We start from the raw sequence: 18,117 nt of genomic DNA, 5'->3' as shown, positions 1-18,117 counted from the left end.
GTGTTTTTGCATTGGCCTTGTCATCTACCTTCATATGTTATATTTAAGTGCTGACTGTAGCATTGCGTTAATATGGATTATTTGTCAGTCGGTTTCCATCACCTCTTAAGGAGTTGAATACATAACAAAGAACACACTACAAAGCTACATTTTTACAAGTTAAAAACAACCTTTTCTGGGTGCAAACTGTTGTTTGAAATCTGGAAAATGGTGTCATCATTGTTGCCTTTGAGCTTTTGGTGGTCTTGGTCTTAAGCCTAGTTTATAAAACCCTTTTAAAAGGCATTGCAGGCCGGTAATGTGTAATGCTTACAAACTTTTTCCTTGTAGTTAAATAATGAGGCCACAAGCCAGCGGGTGAAAGGACACACACTGCAAAAAACAAAACAAAAAAACAATCAGCATGTTGTCTTGTTTTCCACTAACCATATCTAAACATCATTGAAACTTGAAAAGATTAATTCACCTGAGAAGCAAATTTGTGTAAATTATTAGAATTTTTTTTGAGAATATATTAGGGCCGGGACTTTAACGCGTTAATTAAGATTAATTAACTACGGGACTTTAACGCGTTAATTAATTACGCAAAAAAATAACTAACATAATTTTAACCACACGTTTTTCAATAAATGAGTTTCGACGGACCGATTATACTGGAACACCAACTAGCGCTCACCTTATGCGCTCACCTCACGAGTCAAGACAACAACAAACCATAGTGTACATGAACAAAGAAGCTGATGAGACCGCTTTGCTTGGCCCCGTGGATGGGAAATTTTGTTTTAAAAAAAAAACAAAAGTATGGAAGCGTCGACAAGAGCATGGTTGTGTGCAAGCTATACAACAAGGAATTTGTGTATCACCGCAGCACATCGAGCCTGAAATATCACAAATATGCTTTTGCTATACTTAATGGCAAACATTGCACTGGTCTGCTGGACTGAAATAAATAAACAATATTATGTTGATTAAGCTTATGTATTCAGTCATTATTCAATGGTATACTAAAAATACATGTGAAAAATTACTTCTCATTGTTCCAGGTCAAATATTTATATGCAAATAAAATGTGATTAATTTTGATCAATTAATTATAAAGCCTCTAATTAATTAGATAATTTTTTTTAATCGAGTCCCGGCCCTAATATATATATATATATATATATATATATATATATATATATATATATATATATATATATATATATATATATATATATATATATATATATATATATATATATATATATATAATTTATTGTTATTTAACATATTGTCATATCTTTTTTATATATATATATATATAAATTGTCAAGAAAATGCATCTTCGCAAATGCTTATTAAAAACATATTTTTGCAGTGCAGCCTAAAAAAAACTACATTAAAACTCTCTTATGTACAGTATTATCATTTGCCTTGGTTTTAGATTAACACAAATCCAGTCACCATTGGGGAAACAGTAAATCATTGGGAATTTGTATTTGAGTAGAATGTTCTTTTTGATAGGATGAATAATAAAAATATGTTATTTAGTTATAGGAATAATGCAATTTATCTGAAAGCCTCGAGGGAGTCGAGGTTGTCTGGATATCACCAGACCAGGCTCAGTCTTTAAAGATTGAACTTTAGCCTGGGGTGTGTGCTCTGTATTTTCTTCTGCAAGGCGTCATCAATGGGCATAGTTCAAATGACTTTGTAAGAAATTGTATAGTCCTTCAAACAATTAGACCTCAAGAGGCGTGATCAATGGGCATAGTTTAAATGACTCTGTACGCAATTGTACAGTCCTTCAACCAATCAGATCAATGATCTATCGCTTCTCTATCTGTCATTTACAGGTTTCCAGCCTGAGCTGCAGGTCGAAATCAAATTCCCGGCAGATCGGGCTGGGTTTAGAGTCGAGGATGTATGCAAATGTTGCTGAAGTAACTAATATCAGTTGGTTATTTTTTAAACGAAAGTTGCACTGTAATTAGATGAAAATGAATGGATCAATAAATCTTGTATCAAACTAACAACTATAAAAGTTCCTGGATAAGTTTCAATTTCTTGTGCATAGGATTTTTACTACAGGCTTGGGTGGGAGCAGAATTTTGCTCTACTGAGCTGATATTTGTTATAAAGTAGGTCGGCATCATCCAGCACAATTATGCAGTGTGTTATGGTACTGTAAATACAGTCAGAGTAAAGTTCTGAACTCTTTTCCAATAACAAACAACAACCAGATGTGCTGTTCAATATGGCTATCACACAGATAGCACTATGCATTTTCTGGAGATATCCCCTTTAGCAACTATAAAAAGCCTTGTTTCCTTTTCTAGTCTTTCCATTCCTTCTTGGAGGCAGAGAGAAAAAGAGATTGCTTTTATTCAGGAAATTTGCCACGTGGAAGAGAAAGAGTAGGGGGCTCAAATGGGCTCTTCTGTCTTTTTTTTCTCTTTGGAGCTCAAAATTACGATATTAATGTCATTCATATCAACACATTGTCTCTTGGTTTATTATGTTTGATCTTACTATACATAGAAGCTCATTTTACTTGAGCAAGGAAGTTTATTCCATAAAAACTAAAGTCAATATGCAGTTTGTGGTTATTAAAGTAGTTTTAAAGTAGATTTCTTGAAAGCATATCATCTTTTATTAGTGAGCGTTGCTTTCAAAATGATTAGAAACAGGAAGCCTGCAAACATTGTGGAGTTCTGGCAGCATCGCTCTCAGTATGAGCATGTGGGATCTTGCCAGGTCAACAGGTGTTACGAAACATTGCCAGGAATTGTCTCGTAGAATTTATTTGTAAGCAATGTTTTTCATTAGTCCAAAGTTGTCATCAGATGTGCTGACACATTTTTTAATAACGCAAGACAAATTCCAAAGCAGATTTCAGGTAAATTATATATAAAAAAATAACATGGGTGATTGAAGTCCTTCACTGACATTGGCAGATTTTTTGTGTGATCTTGACTGAAAGAGATAAATTTAACAACTAAATGTTTTTTGGCTTAACAGGCCCTTTTCACATGAAGTCATGCAACTTCCATGTTGACGTTTATTCTTACTTCCATCAGTGTAGTAAAAATACTAGCGGCACTCGAATGGAGTACACCCAATATGTGTATATATATTATATACTATATGTTAGTGGATGACTGCAACCGCCTATTTCAATCTACATTCAAGGCGAGGTGTTTGGCAGATCTCAAACAAACTTACCGATCGGTGAGATTTGGTGTTTGTAGTCGGGGGAGGAGTTGAAAATGGACCACTAAAGTCATACACTTTCTGTTTCCTATAGTGACTCTTATGCAGTGTTCGCTGTCTTTATTGCAGATAAAGGTGGTTAAATTTATTTGTTGTCATTTGTCAAATAAAAGTCTGTTTCAGGCATTCACTGTTCATGTAGGATGTTCCATCAATACTTTAAGTTCTGCTAAATCCAGTGACTGGATTTACAAGAATAAAGGTCAAGCTTATATCCAAAAGTGTAAAGAGTACCTGAAAACCGTACTTGAGTAAAAGTACAGACATCTTTCAGCAAAAATGACTCAACCAGTGACTCCAAGTCACCGATTCCAATATGACTTGAGTAAAAGTATTAGAATTTCCGATTTTAACTGTACTTAAAGCTACACTGTGTAACTGTTTGTTTATTCTTAGCTAAAAACACTTAGTTCTTTCAAAAAATATGTGCTCATTTGTGTATTTTTACTTCTTTCAAGTAATAAAGTATTCTTGTAAGTTTATAATATGCCATTGAAAATACATATGGGTGAGGGGTTCGAATGCTGGTCGCCATGTTGCCCCTCCATCTTGAAAGTACATTAGCCAAAGAGAGACATACCCATATACATATCTGTGTGGCACCGTGTCGAATGTGAAGAGGGGGATTGCCATGTTAATCTTGGACTAAATCAGCCACCGTAGGAGTTAAAACGAAATCAGAATTGAGAGGAACAGAAACTATTATTCACTGGATGGTCATATACCTTTTCACTGCCAGATGGGGGAAAATATCACACAGTATAGCTTTAAAGGGCACCTATTATGCAAAATTTACTTTTACATGAACATAAATTTGTGGTGGCAGTGTATGTGCATTGGTAAAAATCCACCTAGTGCACTCTCAGAACAAGCTGTAGATTCTGGGCAAAGTGACACTGCCATTTTAGCATAGACCCCACAATGAGTGAGCTGTAGATAGTCAGTTTTTTTTTTTTTTACGCCGGAGCAGGTGTAGCTTCGCAAGAATGTCCCCTAAGCGACTGAGATGTTTTGTTGTTGGATGTAAGAATGAAAATAGAATTCGTCATTTAGTCTTGAAATCTGAGCCACTGAAGATGGATTACTTTGAAGGAAATGCACCCCAAAATATGGCTAAAATATACCTCTGCACAAATCATTTCACTCCAGACTGCTTTGTGAACAAGGGGCAATAAAAAGTAGACTTTGCTAAAAAGTTGTTACTCGAGGATGGATCTGTACCGACCGTTCGTTATCCAGCTTACAGTGTTCAGAACAATTCTGGTCAACAGAGTTTTGTTACGGATATAAAGTTTATCAGTTTATTTAGCACCCCCTGAAAAGGTCTGTATATATTTGTTTACTGTTCATTGTAGCAAATGTAGCATAAACAAAACTAAACATGTTCTATCATGCGGCATTTATTATCTCGCTCTATAGGCATCATTGTCCGACTCCGGTTCGAACTGGACACCGTTACTGACAGTTTCTGTTCTGACATTTTCATTCTGTGAGATGAGATTGTCCTGACACCAGAACATAAGCTCTTGAAGCTCTGCCCTCTCCCTGAAAGGGGGCCGGTGTCACCTGCTCATTTGCATTTAAATGGATGCACACAAAAAACGCTGCGTTTTTGCTCCCTCACAAAATGCTGTAAAAAATTTTTACCTGTGGGCATTTTGAGCTTAAACTTCACACAAACACTATGGGGACATCAAATACATATCTTTCATTTTGTACAAAAAAGTCACTACTCTACATCTATAAGAGACACGTCAGTGAAAAACAAGACACAGTTGATATGTGTGAAGAAAAGAGGTGTCCCTGACTAAGGATTTACACATTCGAATCAGTATTGTCGAATCTCTCTATGGTCGACTGATAGTCGAATCTTCTGTGTGTGTGTGTGAATGGGTTGGGAGGGTCATGACACTAGTCAGCAGGAGGGTAAAACTATTTCCCTATCTCGAGGGAACTTCGAGCTGCGTCGAAACGCTAGGGGACGCCTCTGCGTGCCATGTCATGAAGCACTTGTGTAATCAGTCCAATAGCGGGACGATACGTCACGGGCGGGTGACGTCATCGACCAGGAAGCTATAAAGCATGCCCGGACCAAACAGTCACTAGCTTCTGTGTCTTCACAAGCGCTCTGTGTGAATTGTATGTCCATTTATTGTGTGTGTGTTCAAAAAAAAAAAAAAGAAAGAAAGAAAGAAAGAAATATGGCAAGTCAGTATAGGTGTTGTGTTCCTCCCTGCCCACGTTAAATCACGGGTAGGGATACACACGTCCTAATGTGTGATGTGTTTGGGGCTCGAACATGCCCAGTCAGCTCTCGAGGGGGTCGGCTGCGAGCATTGCGAGAGACTCCCAATGCGCATATTAAGATCACGCCGGGCACTCTTCGAGGAGAGTGCTTTGGCTCGCGGTCCTCAGGGCTCGGGTCCCGCTGTTGCCGAGGCGCAGCGAAGGCTCGCGTCCTGGGGATCGCAGTTGGATCTAGTGGCGGGGTTAGAGACGGGTGATCCCCTATCTCTGCCTTTACCCGCTGGATCTCATGCCTCAGTTAGCGAGCTGGAAGCACGCTCTGCGGTTTTCTTCCGCTCGCGCTGAGGCACAAACGCAGCAGCACTCCAGCTCCGAGGAACTTGATGTTGTTAGCGCTGATTATGATCTGCCAAAAGAAAACGACACACACACACTCATAAAAAGAGGTGCTATTGGTGTAACTCGCGCTGTGTCCAGGTTAAGTTTAGACTGGCCGGCCGAGTGTCAAGAAGTTCGCCAAAAAATAAATAAATATATAAATAAAATAAGAAAGAGAAAGAACAATATAATGGCGAGCAGACAGCATGTTTGAGAGTACGAGGGGCTGAATCTAGTGGCTCGGATCTCGCGTTTGCCGAGGCAGCGTGTAGATCACGGGTCTACAATATAGATTGACTCGATCGCGGATCTCGCGCTTGCCGAGGCAGCGTGTAGATTACGGGGTTGAGTTTAGTGGCTCAGATCGCGTGTTTGCCGAGGCATCGCGTAGATTATGGGTCTGCATCTATCATTCAGAAAGGGCGACGATGTCTCGCGGGGAAGAGACGCTTGCGAGCTATCTCTCCCCCGAGTCCACATCGTCACACAGCCCCACAGCTGCCCACAACAAGCCGGTAAAAAAAAAAAAAAAAAAGTCGGCTTTGGGGGTAGGGCATATTCGGCAGCAGATCAGGCGGCCGCCGGTTTGTATACGGCGGTTGCTCTGCAAGCATATAAAACAAGCAGACCTGCTGGGGGATATTTATATTGAGATGTGAAATATAAAAATATATATATATATATATAATAAATAAATCAAAATGTCCCTCTGGGGCTGTCGGGCGGGGCAGCCTCAGCCGAGTACATCCTTTCTCAAACCTACACCGAGCAAAACAAAAGAGAGAGCGTGGCCGCTCGGGGCCCCCCCGCAGAGAGATCGGGGGTCCGGGCGACGCGCTCAGCCGGGACCTTCCCGTGGTAGGGCGGATCTGAGGGCCGTCCTTACTGCTAGGAAGGCCTCGGCTAAGAAGTCCTGACGTCAGAGGCGCAGGACTTCCGATGGCAGTCCCCTCCGGGAGAGTGCGGCTCGCCGAGGCGCCCGCTCTTTCCCGGTGCCATCGGGGGGGGGCCGGTCTGCCAACCCTGCCACCGTTGGTGCTTCAGGGCGCGGCGGTCCCCGGCGAACATATATCTCCTTGTCCGCCCGGAAACGTAGCGGCTTGGGGATGTTCGCGCCCTCTCGTGAGGGCCCCGGGGCGGTCAGTTCGGTTGCTACCTGCCGGTAATCTGTTACAGGACACCGGGCTGACCACCCAGGAAAATCCAGAGACCAGCCTCGAGAGGCTGGTTCCCTTAGTAGATTTTCTGGCAGCGTGGAAACTTCTGCCGAATATCTCAGAATGGGTCCTGCTCACATTATAAAAAGGGTTCGGTCACACCCACCCGTGTTCAGCAGGGTTACTCCTACGGTAGTAACCCCCGAGCAGCCTCTGTTCATGGAACGAGAGGTACAGACTCTTCTGCGAAAAGAGGCTATACACGGGTCCCTCCCCTCTGCAGAGAGTCGGGCTTTTACAGCCGGTACTTCATAGTTCCAAAGAAGGATGGAGGGTTAAGGCCTATTTTTAGATCTGCATCAGCTAAACAAAATGCTCACGATAAAACAGATCGTGTGTCACGTCAGGTCCGAGGACTGGTGTGTCACAATAGACCTAAAAAATGTATACTTCCACATCTCCATCCTTCCGCAGCACAGACAGGTCTTCAGGTTTGCTTTTGGGGGCGAAGCTTACCAGTATTGAGTGCTGCCATTCGGCCTAGCTTAATCACCCCACACTTTAACCAAGTGCGTGAATGCAGCTCTGGCTCAGGTGCGACTCCAGGGCATTCGCGTGCTCAACTATATCGACGATTGGCTGGTGTTAGCATAGTCGAAACAGTGGGCGTTCAGCATTGAGATGCTGTTCTCGCCCATATGTGAGTGTTGGGGCTAAGGTTGAACGGAAAGAAATGTGTGCTGGCACCTATAAGCTGCAGAGCACTACTTTCTGGCGGTAGTCTGGGACACGAAAATAATGTTGGCTCGGCTATCCCCTCCCAGGATAAAAACGATCCTGGATACCGTGAACCAGATAAAGCTAGGTCAGTCACTCACTGTGAAACACTTTCAGAGAGTGTTAGGGCTGATGACAGCAGCGTCCAACGGGGTACCTTTTGGCCTGCGGTACATGAGACCCTTACAGTGGTGGCTCAGGACCAAGGGGTTCTCCCTGAGGGGAAACCCTTTTTCGCTTGATCAAGGTCACGCGGCGCTGCCTACGTGCCTTAGTGAAGTGAAAAGATCCTTGGTTCCTGTCCCAAGGTCCAGTTCTGGGGGCTCCTTGTCGTCGCGTAACGCTAACGACGGATGCCTCTCTAACTGGCTGGGGAGCGGTCATGAGTGGCCGCTCGGCCCAAGGTCTGAGCGGCCGTCAGCTCTCCTGGCACATAAACCAGCTGGAGCTGATGGCTGTGTTTCAATCATATAAAATCAAACACTTCCTCTCAGACCTGCGGGGCCGCCATGTGTTAGTTCGGTCAGACAACACTTCGGTGGTCTCGTATATAAATCACCAGGGGGGGTTGAGATTGCGTCGGGTGTGGAAGCTGACGCGTCATATGCTAACATGGGCCCACGGCAAGATGCTCTCGCTCAGGGCGATGTACATCCCGGGGGTCCTGTACGTAGCGGCAGACTCCCTGTCGAGGCAGGGAGTGATGCCGGGAGAATGGAGACTCCACCCGAGGTGGTGGAGGAGCTGTGGATCCGCTTTGGGCGAGCCCAGGTGGATCTGTTTGCGTCTCGAGAGACGACACACTGTCCAGCATATTTCTCCCTCACGCATCCAGCCCTGCTGGGGCTGGACGCAATGGTACAGACGTGGCCGAGGCTGCGTCTGTACGCCTTCCCCCCTCTGGCATTGCTCCCAGGAGTGCTGGAGAGCGTCCGCCGGGACGGGGTTCAGCTTTTATTGGTAGCCCCGCTCTGGCCGGGCCAAGTATGGCTCGCCGACATTATGTCTCTCCTAGAAGGTCCTCCCTGGAAAATCCCAGTCAGGAGAGATCTTCTTTCGCAGGCCGGGGGGGTCAGTACTGCACCCGCGCCCGGAACTGTGGAAACGGTGGGCTTGGCCCCTGAGGGGGCCCAGTTCATAAACACGGGTCTATCTACTGAGGTGATAGAGACCATGTTGCACTCCAGAGCACCATCCACAAGGAGACTTTACGCACTCAAATGGAGAGTTTTTGTCGCCTGGTGTACGCACCAGGCTTTGGACCCTGTTAACTGCCCGTTTGGTTCAGTTCTTGAGTTCCTACAAGAAAAATTCTCCGCAGGGTTATCTCCGTCAACACTGAAAGTATATGTGTCGGCGATATCTGCTTATCATATTCCATTAGATAATGCATCATTGGGGAAACACCCTTGGGTCATGCGTTTCCTTCGTGGTACTTTGAGGCGCAGACCTGCGGCACGCTCGAGGGTGCCTACTTAGGCAGTGGTACCCTCTTGTCTGGAGTTTGCACCAGGAATGGTAAAAGCATTTCTCTTCCCGAGGGAAGGATATGCTCCCAAGGTCCCGACTAATGTGCCGGGACCAGTAATGCTGCAGGCTTTCTGTCCGCCTCCGTTCACTAGTCAAGACCAAGAGAAGCTAAATCTGCTATGTCCGGTCAGGGCCCTAGATGCATATGTCCACAGGGCTGCCCTGTGGCGAAACTCAGAACAGTTGTTTGTGTGTTTTTGGGTCCCCGAGCAAGGGAAAACCGGCTTCAAAGCAGATGCTTAGCAAGTGGATAGTCGAGGCTATTTCGCTCGCTTATGGGTCGGCCGGACATCCTTCACCAATGAGGGTCCGCGCCCACTCCACTAGGAGTATGGCTGCCTCTATGGCTCTTATTTCGGGAGTTTCATTGTCAGAGGTATGTGATGCGGCTGGGTGGTCCTCTCCGCATACATTTGTGAGGTTTTACAATCTAGATGTAGCCTCTACACTGGGGTCCCGGGTGTTTCTGGGTTGATTCACACATACAGACATTTGGGACTCTGGCGGCGTGGGTATTGAGGTCCCCTAGCGTTTCGACGCAGCTCGAAGTTCCCTCGAGATAGGGAACGTCTCAGGTTACGTATGTAACCATGGTTCCCTGAGAGGGAACGAGACGCTGCGTCGAGATGCCATACTCCCGGCATGCCTGTGATCGATTTGTTCGACTTTTCCAGAAGCTAGTGACTGTTTGGTCCGGGCATGCTTTATAGCTTCCTGGTCGATGACGTCACCCGCCCGTGACGTATCGTCCCGCTATTGGACTGATTACACAAGTGCTTCATGACATGGCACGCAGAGGCGTCCCCTAGCGTTTCGACGCAGCGTCTCGTTCCCTCTCAGGGAACCATGGTTACATACGTAACCTGAGACGTTTTATTTTCCTTTACACACTGCGCACAGGAACAACTTTTAATAAAGCGATCAAAACTGCCTGCCAACTGACAGAAGAACTGACAATGGCTTTCTTATTTAGGTTAAATTAAAAGTTAATGTGGTGGATAAACATTCGTAAAACGTTTTCTCATAACATTTTAAAGCCGTGTTCGAAATACAGAACATCACACAAATATATAAAAGAGCTGCACGATGAGTGTATCTTGTAGCAAAGGGTGAAATCAGTCTGTACATTGACGATTTGAGGGAATATAATATAGATTATATATAAAACCTTCAAATGGAGCTCTGTGACTATTCGGGGTCACCCCTAGTGGAGAGCAATCACGTTTTTATAAAATCACAATAAAAAATCTCAATATTGTAATAAATCAAGGTTGACATAGCCTCTTAAACGTCTGCAGACACTCAAGTCTCAGTTATACTCAAGTCTTGAAAAAGGGCATAGGTAAACCAATATCCTTTAACACGTTCTCTTCAATTTAGCAGATTAACATAAAATGAAAGAGTCAAAGACCATTTTCAGAACAAGTAAAAAAAACTGTGCAAATACATAAACATTATTAGTCTTAGTCTAAACTCATACCTTTCGTGTTTCAAGTCATTACTGCATTTATTAATTATAGCCATATGCACATGAATTGCTGGATGCGTAATTTCAGACTGCATGTCCTCTTGTTTTTTTTTCTCCTCTGACAAAGTGAAAGGAAAACACTGACCTCTTAAATGCACGCTCAGTTGATTCATGTGTGTAATTGATTTAAAGCTAGATGATGTGCAAAATGAATTTGCCAATAAAACAAGCCAAAAAGTGCAACAGTATGGACAGTTTATTGAAAACAACAGCGGTCCAATTTTCATTTATAAAAAAATAAAAATAACTTCAGTTGTGCCAAAAATGTTTAAAAATATCCTGTCTGTTCTATGCCTGTTTTCAATTTTTACAATACTCTACTTCAGCATTTTCTTCTCTCGTCCTTAAATTGTTCTTTTTCTAACCAGCCACTGAAACGTTATATAAATTTGCGAGTTTAAGTGTCTAATGAGTGATAAAATGCATGTTTTAGCTGTTTTAACTGAAAACAACTTGCACTAACATATCTTAAAATAGGTCAGTGACATTTTTTGTCTCAAGATTCACACCAGTAAGTTTTTTTTTTCTTTTTTTCTAGGGCATCTTTATAAAGCTACTTAAATGTCCTAATTGAGCTAAGGCCTAATCCTAGCTTAGTCAAAACCCTGTCTGTGAAACCGGCCTCAAAGTATCTTAAAACATTGCGTAGAGTTGACTGCCTCCATCCAATAGGGGGATTACTGCCTTGCTTGAGAGTTCATTCACTGTCAGCAGGTAGATATTTAACACTAAATGACCCTTTTTGTCACAATTTCCCTCCCTTCTTCTCTTTCAGGGACCTCCAGGACCTCCTGGCAAACCAGGATTACCAGGAAAGAGAGGGCCCAGGGTAAGCCTGTTAAAATCCTTTACTTCTCATGTCTATGTTGCCGTCTCCAGGCTTAGGAGATCTCTTTGTTTTTTACTTGATGAAATAATGAAATTGGCATTTTGCTTTACTCACACTGGCAGTTTCACCATTCGACCAGTCTACCGTGCTCCAGTTTCAATCGCACTCCCATTGTCACTCCATCTAGGACACTGGAACAACATTTTCTTTTTTCCAGGTGTTCTAGAAGGGGTAACAACATTGTAAAGTAAATTAGCAGTTTCGAAATGCATCTGTTGTATATATTGCAAACATATTATGCCTAACTATGTCATTAATTATTGAGGGATCTTTTGAACTGAGGTGCATTCTTTTATTTATGGTTAAGGGAGGCTATAATAGTTCCTATTAAACACTAATAACCCATATGTTTGTATAAAACTAAGTTCAACTTGATTCAACTTCAAATAGATTTTTGCTGCAGTTTCCATGAAAAACCCAGTTTCTCTGCAAACAATTTTTGAATTGTTAATTATTTTAAATTGTTTGCTTAGTTCATTTGCATTGGAACTATATGGGTGATTTTAATTGGCCATAAGCAGATGTAAGCAAATCCACATCTAGACCAACACAGATATGTTGAAAATTTAACCACTATATTAATATAAATAAATGAATAAAATAGTTATTTAAATATTTCTTGTTGTATGTATTTAAATATATTTAAAATATTTAATTTAATTATTTGTTCGCAAATTGAAGACTTTTTTTGTTGTTGTTAAGGCTAACTTTTATTTTATATGTAAGGCTAACTTACTTTTTATGTATAAATGACATGAAAAAAATTCCCTTTCATTTATTTAATCTCATTTAAGTCTCTCTTTGTTACGAACTGATAATTTGTCATCAGGATGGGTAGGTATACTTTGTAGAAATGACTTTTGCTCAATAAGATTGTAATCTAGAGTGGAAGAAAGAGTGAGACAATGAGATATCATTTAATCAGTGATTCAAAGAGACTTCCCTTGGTGGAAGTCTAGATGTTTTGTGTGCAAGATACCTGCCCTGGCCTATGAGACTGCCCTTTAGAGAGGCCTCTGAGGGCTGGACTGTGGGAACCTAATCTGTTGAGCTAAAGAAAGGGCTCTTTGTAGCAGTCTTATTAAAGGCATTTAAATCCTCACCGGTGCTCACCGACTCTTAAGCTCTCAAGAGTTGCTGGTCAAGAGCATTGGGATTCCACACCATTAGTCATTTTTGCTCATATATATATATATATATATATATATATATATATATATATATATATATATATATATATATATATATATATATATATATATATATATATATATATTTTTTTTTTTTTTTTTTTATTATTATTATTATTTTTTTAAATCTTCATAATGTATGTTATTTGTCAGTTTTTATTCATAGCCATTCATGTGCAAGACACAATTCTTTAAATAGGGAAAACAAGCTTTTGTTACAGAATTGCAAGCCAAAATGTGTTGCATTTAGATTTAATGGGTCATGTACACGTCAGAGCAAATTGGGCATTTCAATGAAGTGGACCGCAATGCACGCTTCACTACCATAGCCTATACAGCATCATCATGCACCAGTCTATAATATTTACTTTCATGTGTCTGGTGTAAGCGCCTCAAATAGGTGTGGCTGGTCATGTAAAAAAATTAGACCAGTGCCTAGATGGGCTTATTATAAGCAGCGATGTCTGTGTGCCCTGTTTTGAGAGTTGCAGCACATGGTTCAAATGAATGGCTAGCTCCCGTTGCATGGCAGTCAGCCGAACGTTTTGGAGCGAATGCAAAAAAGTGCCTTTCTCCATGCACGTTCAGTGAGAGCCGGAATATGTCGACTGTCAGTAGCTTACTACTTGTAAGTAATGCAAAGTTATCACAGTTAAAATCTGTTCATCACAGACTCATTATCTGTCCGACATTTCTTGTGTGATATGGAGGCACTGGTGCTCACGTCACCAGTGGACAGATGCTTGGTCGAGGTTGGCTCACCTCTCGAGGTAGCCAGTCAAGGCAAAATATGCATCTATGAGGAACGGCTAGTACCAAAATGTTTCAATGGACAACATTTTACATGGGAGTTTGTGTTAGCGGATGTGAGTAGGCTCACCCTGGGTGCAGTTCCTGTGCACTAATGTACTGTTGGTTGATGTCAAAAACTGCTGTTTGGTCACTGTGGAAGGTTTCAATATCTTACCTTGTTCAAGGGGCACCTTTCCCATGACCACTCTGTCCAGTGCTTTAGCGGATGACTGCGAGTTTACCCTACTGCTCAGTGAATTTCCCAATCTCACTAAACCCATTTTCTCCTCAGCAGTGGCCAGCAAGGTCATACACCATATATCTACATCCGGGCCATCAATTCATGTCCGGCCCATCAATTAGATCCAGTGAAACTGGCAGTTGCCAAGACCGAGTTTGCTAACAGGGGAAAACTGAGTTTAGTGCGATGCTCTAACATAGTCCCAAAAAGCGCATGGAGGTTTCCACTCATTGTAAAGATTGTTGTTCACTCACTGATGTCACCACACATCATCTGACCAGCCTTACTAGCTTTTTTTGCTGATGCCCTTTGGACTCAAATGCAGTGTTGGGCAGTAGCGTAGCTACAAGTAGTGACGCTACTACCTTAACTACATTTTTTAGTAGTGCGATGGTAGCGTCGCTGTTTTCTCAATCAAATAGCTTTTCAGTAGCAAAGCTCTTTTGTTGATTCAAGTAGCGCGGTAGCATCCACGACAAGCTAATGTTACATTTTCCCAAGCATTTCTGAAGATCAAGCTCAAATTGGAAACACAAGTGCTAAGTCACGGATATACTTCACTTACAATGTTCCTTTCTGCCTCGCGCAGACAAGCATAGATGCGTGCATAAACCTATCAAAGTACTCCTTTGGCAGTGAGCGCGGAAAGACTGGTTCGGTGCATGCACTATATAGTTGACTTTTGTTTTTGAGCACTCAATTCACTGTTGCACGCGTATCGTCGGCGTGGTGACAAAAGAGAAACCATCTTTTCAATGCAAAGTTTGATAAGAAACCAGTCGTTGAATAAACACATCTTGTGTTTTATTGATCACTGAGATAGAATTGATTTGAATGAAGTTGGCTTAATATAAAATTAAATAAATAAAAAGTAGCTTAGATGACACTGCATAACAAACTGAGGAGGGAGGGACGATCAGGGAGGAAGATGGAGGTGGGAGGAGCCAAGATGGAGACAGAAGGAACCAGAGCATAGGCGGAATGAGTAGGAGGATGACCGAGATCCACAATGGAGCCTTAAAGGAGAGGCCGAATGGAACCAGGGAGATGACTGATGGAAGTGAAACCAGTGGAGATCAAGGCAGAGCCAAAGAGCAAGGGTTAAAGGGAAAGGCTTGGAGGGCCACAGTGGAGCTGCAGATGGGCATGACCATAGTGGAGGCGTGGGATTGGCAGACTGGGGCAGAGATGTTAGGAGTAAGTTAGTAATTCTGTAAGGATCACTATCATCAAAGATGATAGACAATTAGCATATAGTTTAGATTGGCGGTATGGTTCTTGTATTTTATTTTCAAGACCAGAACTCTCTGCGCATGCATGCAGCCTAGCATGGATAAGAGCAGTGAGAGCAGTGATAAATCCTTAAACAGAAAAGAAGCAATTGCAGATAGCATTAATGTCATTATTAAAATGTACTACCTAATTTGGGAATTTAGTCTGATTCAGGGGGAATCAGAATGCCAAAGACTGACGAGAGGAGGAGCTGGGGATGGAGGAGGGTAATTAGCACCAGAGAAATGCAATAGGAGCTTATGTACGCTGTGATAGGCGTATTCCTATAGGTAGACGTGATCAGCTGACAGTTAACTGATGCAAGCTCGACTAACATGACCTGTTTTTTAAAAAATCTTTAATTGTTTGTTCTGCTTTTCTCCAAATCTAAGTCAGCGCAATCATTTAAATATACTCCAGAACTAACGCTATACGCTGGATATGTGATCACACCTTAAAAATAAATGCTTCTTCTAAATATCTAAAAATAAAGGTAAGTAATGCCGAAGTGATAACTTGCTGCCCATAAAAAAAGCAACAAGTGAACAAAATTAGTTGCTTTTTATAATAATATCACTTTTAAATGTGAAGTTCCCCAATACTGCTCAAGAAATATTGAATTTTGAAAACCATCGGCAAGCTACAAAAATTATAAACGTGAGGCTCAGAGGTCATGAAGAAATCCATGTTGGTGAATTTTCACGTTTAATTCATTATACTTGCAAACTAAACAGTCCTTTGAGAGAGAGAAAAAATCTTTAATTGTTTGTTCTGTGTTAACTTTTCTCCAAAACTAAATCATTTAAATATACTCCAGGGTTTTGATACAAATCCATATGCTAATCGCTGAAGTAACCCGTTCAAAAACAAAAGCAATTTTCGACAATTTCCATACTTCTTTAGTAACTACACCAAGTATGGTAGTGTTTATATAGTAATTCATCCCTCAGGTCTCTACACAGAACTGTAAACCATTCCCTTCTGTGTCACCATGTGCTTCTGGGTCATGTGGTCATCCAGGGTTGTCTGGTGTAAATCAGTGCCTCATAGTTGACAGACATGAGAGTTGGACTGTATCAACACAGTAAAATTATCTGATGTACAGTTGGTCTCTGCCGTTGGCACTGCTCAAGCTGTCTTAGATCTGATTCTTTACAATGCCAACAGTAAAAAGTTCACTTTAAACATAGATTGTTCGAGAGCAAGATACCAGATCAGACAAAGATATTCCCTCAAGTGCACTGGTAAACATTAGCAGGGGCCTTCTTCGAGCCAGGTCAGGGAGCACCGCCATAAGTCAGCCATTCTCAAATATATGAGGCGGAAAGTGACAACCACCACGCGCGTCTGCCCAAACGAGTGCCTGTTGGAGAACTGAAAGTGAGCAGAAGAGATTAACCAATATGTAACTTGATAGGCTTTCTTGATACTCCTCTCTCAATCTCCTCTGATCACTAACCACAGCCACATGTGCAGAACCTGACCAAACATAAAAAACGAGGTGGAAATCTGTACATGAGCTTCTTGTAAGTATCTCCATATGGCCAGTTTGTGTGTACTCAGCAGGAAGGGCAATGAATAAGAGCCCCACTCATGGCTAACCCCAGGTGGATCATATATAAATAATAGCGCCGCCTTGACAAGTAGTCTTAGCATTGCCTCTTGGCTCTCACAAAGTCTCTGAATTTCACCACGGCATGTTATTTGCTCAACAATATAACTTCCCTGATGGTGGTTATCACTCAAAAATATTTAGGCCTACAATTAAGATTTATCTATTTGAATTGCTTATAAAAGTTCCATCCATTTGTATTACAGTTTTAAATAAACAAATAATGCATATTTGTCAGTCATACTTAAATAAAACATGTAAGATTTAAAAGTGCAAATCAACTAAATGTGTGCTCATGTACACAATAACCAGGGTTTTTTTATTGACCATCAATGATTTCCATCTTAAACATTTGAACTAATTGAAAATTGCTTGTTGTAATGTATTAGAGAAATGTCATAACCTGTATGTATACAGACATGAAATGTATTTGAGCACACTTTCTGCAAGAGCTGATTGAGAGCTATACAGTCTCACTAACAGATGCTGCTGAATCCTCAACAACTGCCTTAAGATTATGCAAATTGCATTCAGTACATATTTTGTGCTTATTTACCTGATTTGCTTTTGCCTTTAGTGAATTGTGCGCTGAAAACAATGCAGAAAGCATGAACTGATAAACAACAATATCAGCATGTACAAATAATTCTATCCACAGTGTTTTTTCTATCAGTGTATTAGTTTTTTTCTATTTTCTATAAGTGTTTCAGTTAGCGCATCTTATCTTCCAAAGTGACGGGCATTTGTATTTAGGCTTTTGCAGTTAGTCGTTTAAGATCACTCCCATTTTGTCTGCTTTGCTAGCAGAGTGTATAAATCAGTGCCTAGGGAGCTTTCCTGAACTCTTTCTCTACTCAAGCCCCCTGGTCGCTGCTGGAAAAGTCAGCTAATGAAGAAAATCATGTCCATATGTTATATGCCAAAAGCATATGCCAGAAGTACCTTTTAAAACCCAACACTTTCTTGTTAAGTGGAGGGCAATTTTCCGAATGCATGCCTTGGGCAAATCGGCTACTTACGTATAGTACTTATCACGAGGGCCAGAATAATAAAAAATGTATGAAATATTTAAACATTTCTTCATTCCCTCACTTGGACTATGATTCTTAATGGACTAAAGTAAAAGGTCATTTATTTTTTTAACAATTTTCTTTTTTTCCTTTTTTTCTTTTTGGAGCTGAAGTTTGAGGGCTGATGGTCTGCTGATTTATTGCACTCATTTGATTTTTATTTAATTCTTTACCTCTGA

The 18,117-nt window shown here is 41.5% G+C and overlaps 1 protein-coding gene across 2 annotated transcripts in view; it reads left to right on the top strand.

Moving 5' to 3' along the window:
• Positions 1-18,117, top strand: part of col27a1b (collagen, type XXVII, alpha 1b) — a 133,607-nt gene that overhangs the window by 18,969 nt on the left and 96,521 nt on the right. For both annotated transcript variants that reach the window (XM_067438081.1, XM_067438083.1), the window contains exon 4: positions 11,648-11,701. In XM_067438081.1, the coding sequence (XP_067294182.1) occupies positions 11,648-11,701 (54 nt within the window). The remainder of the gene's footprint in view (positions 1-11,647; positions 11,702-18,117) is intronic.

The sequence above is a fragment of the Pseudorasbora parva genome, chromosome 3 (assembly GCF_024679245.1).
Source record: "Pseudorasbora parva isolate DD20220531a chromosome 3, ASM2467924v1, whole genome shotgun sequence".
NCBI classification, from domain to species: domain Eukaryota; kingdom Metazoa; phylum Chordata; class Actinopteri; order Cypriniformes; family Gobionidae; genus Pseudorasbora; species Pseudorasbora parva.
The sequence above is the reverse complement of the archived record's forward strand: the minus strand, read 5'-3'. Positions and strand labels throughout refer to the sequence as shown.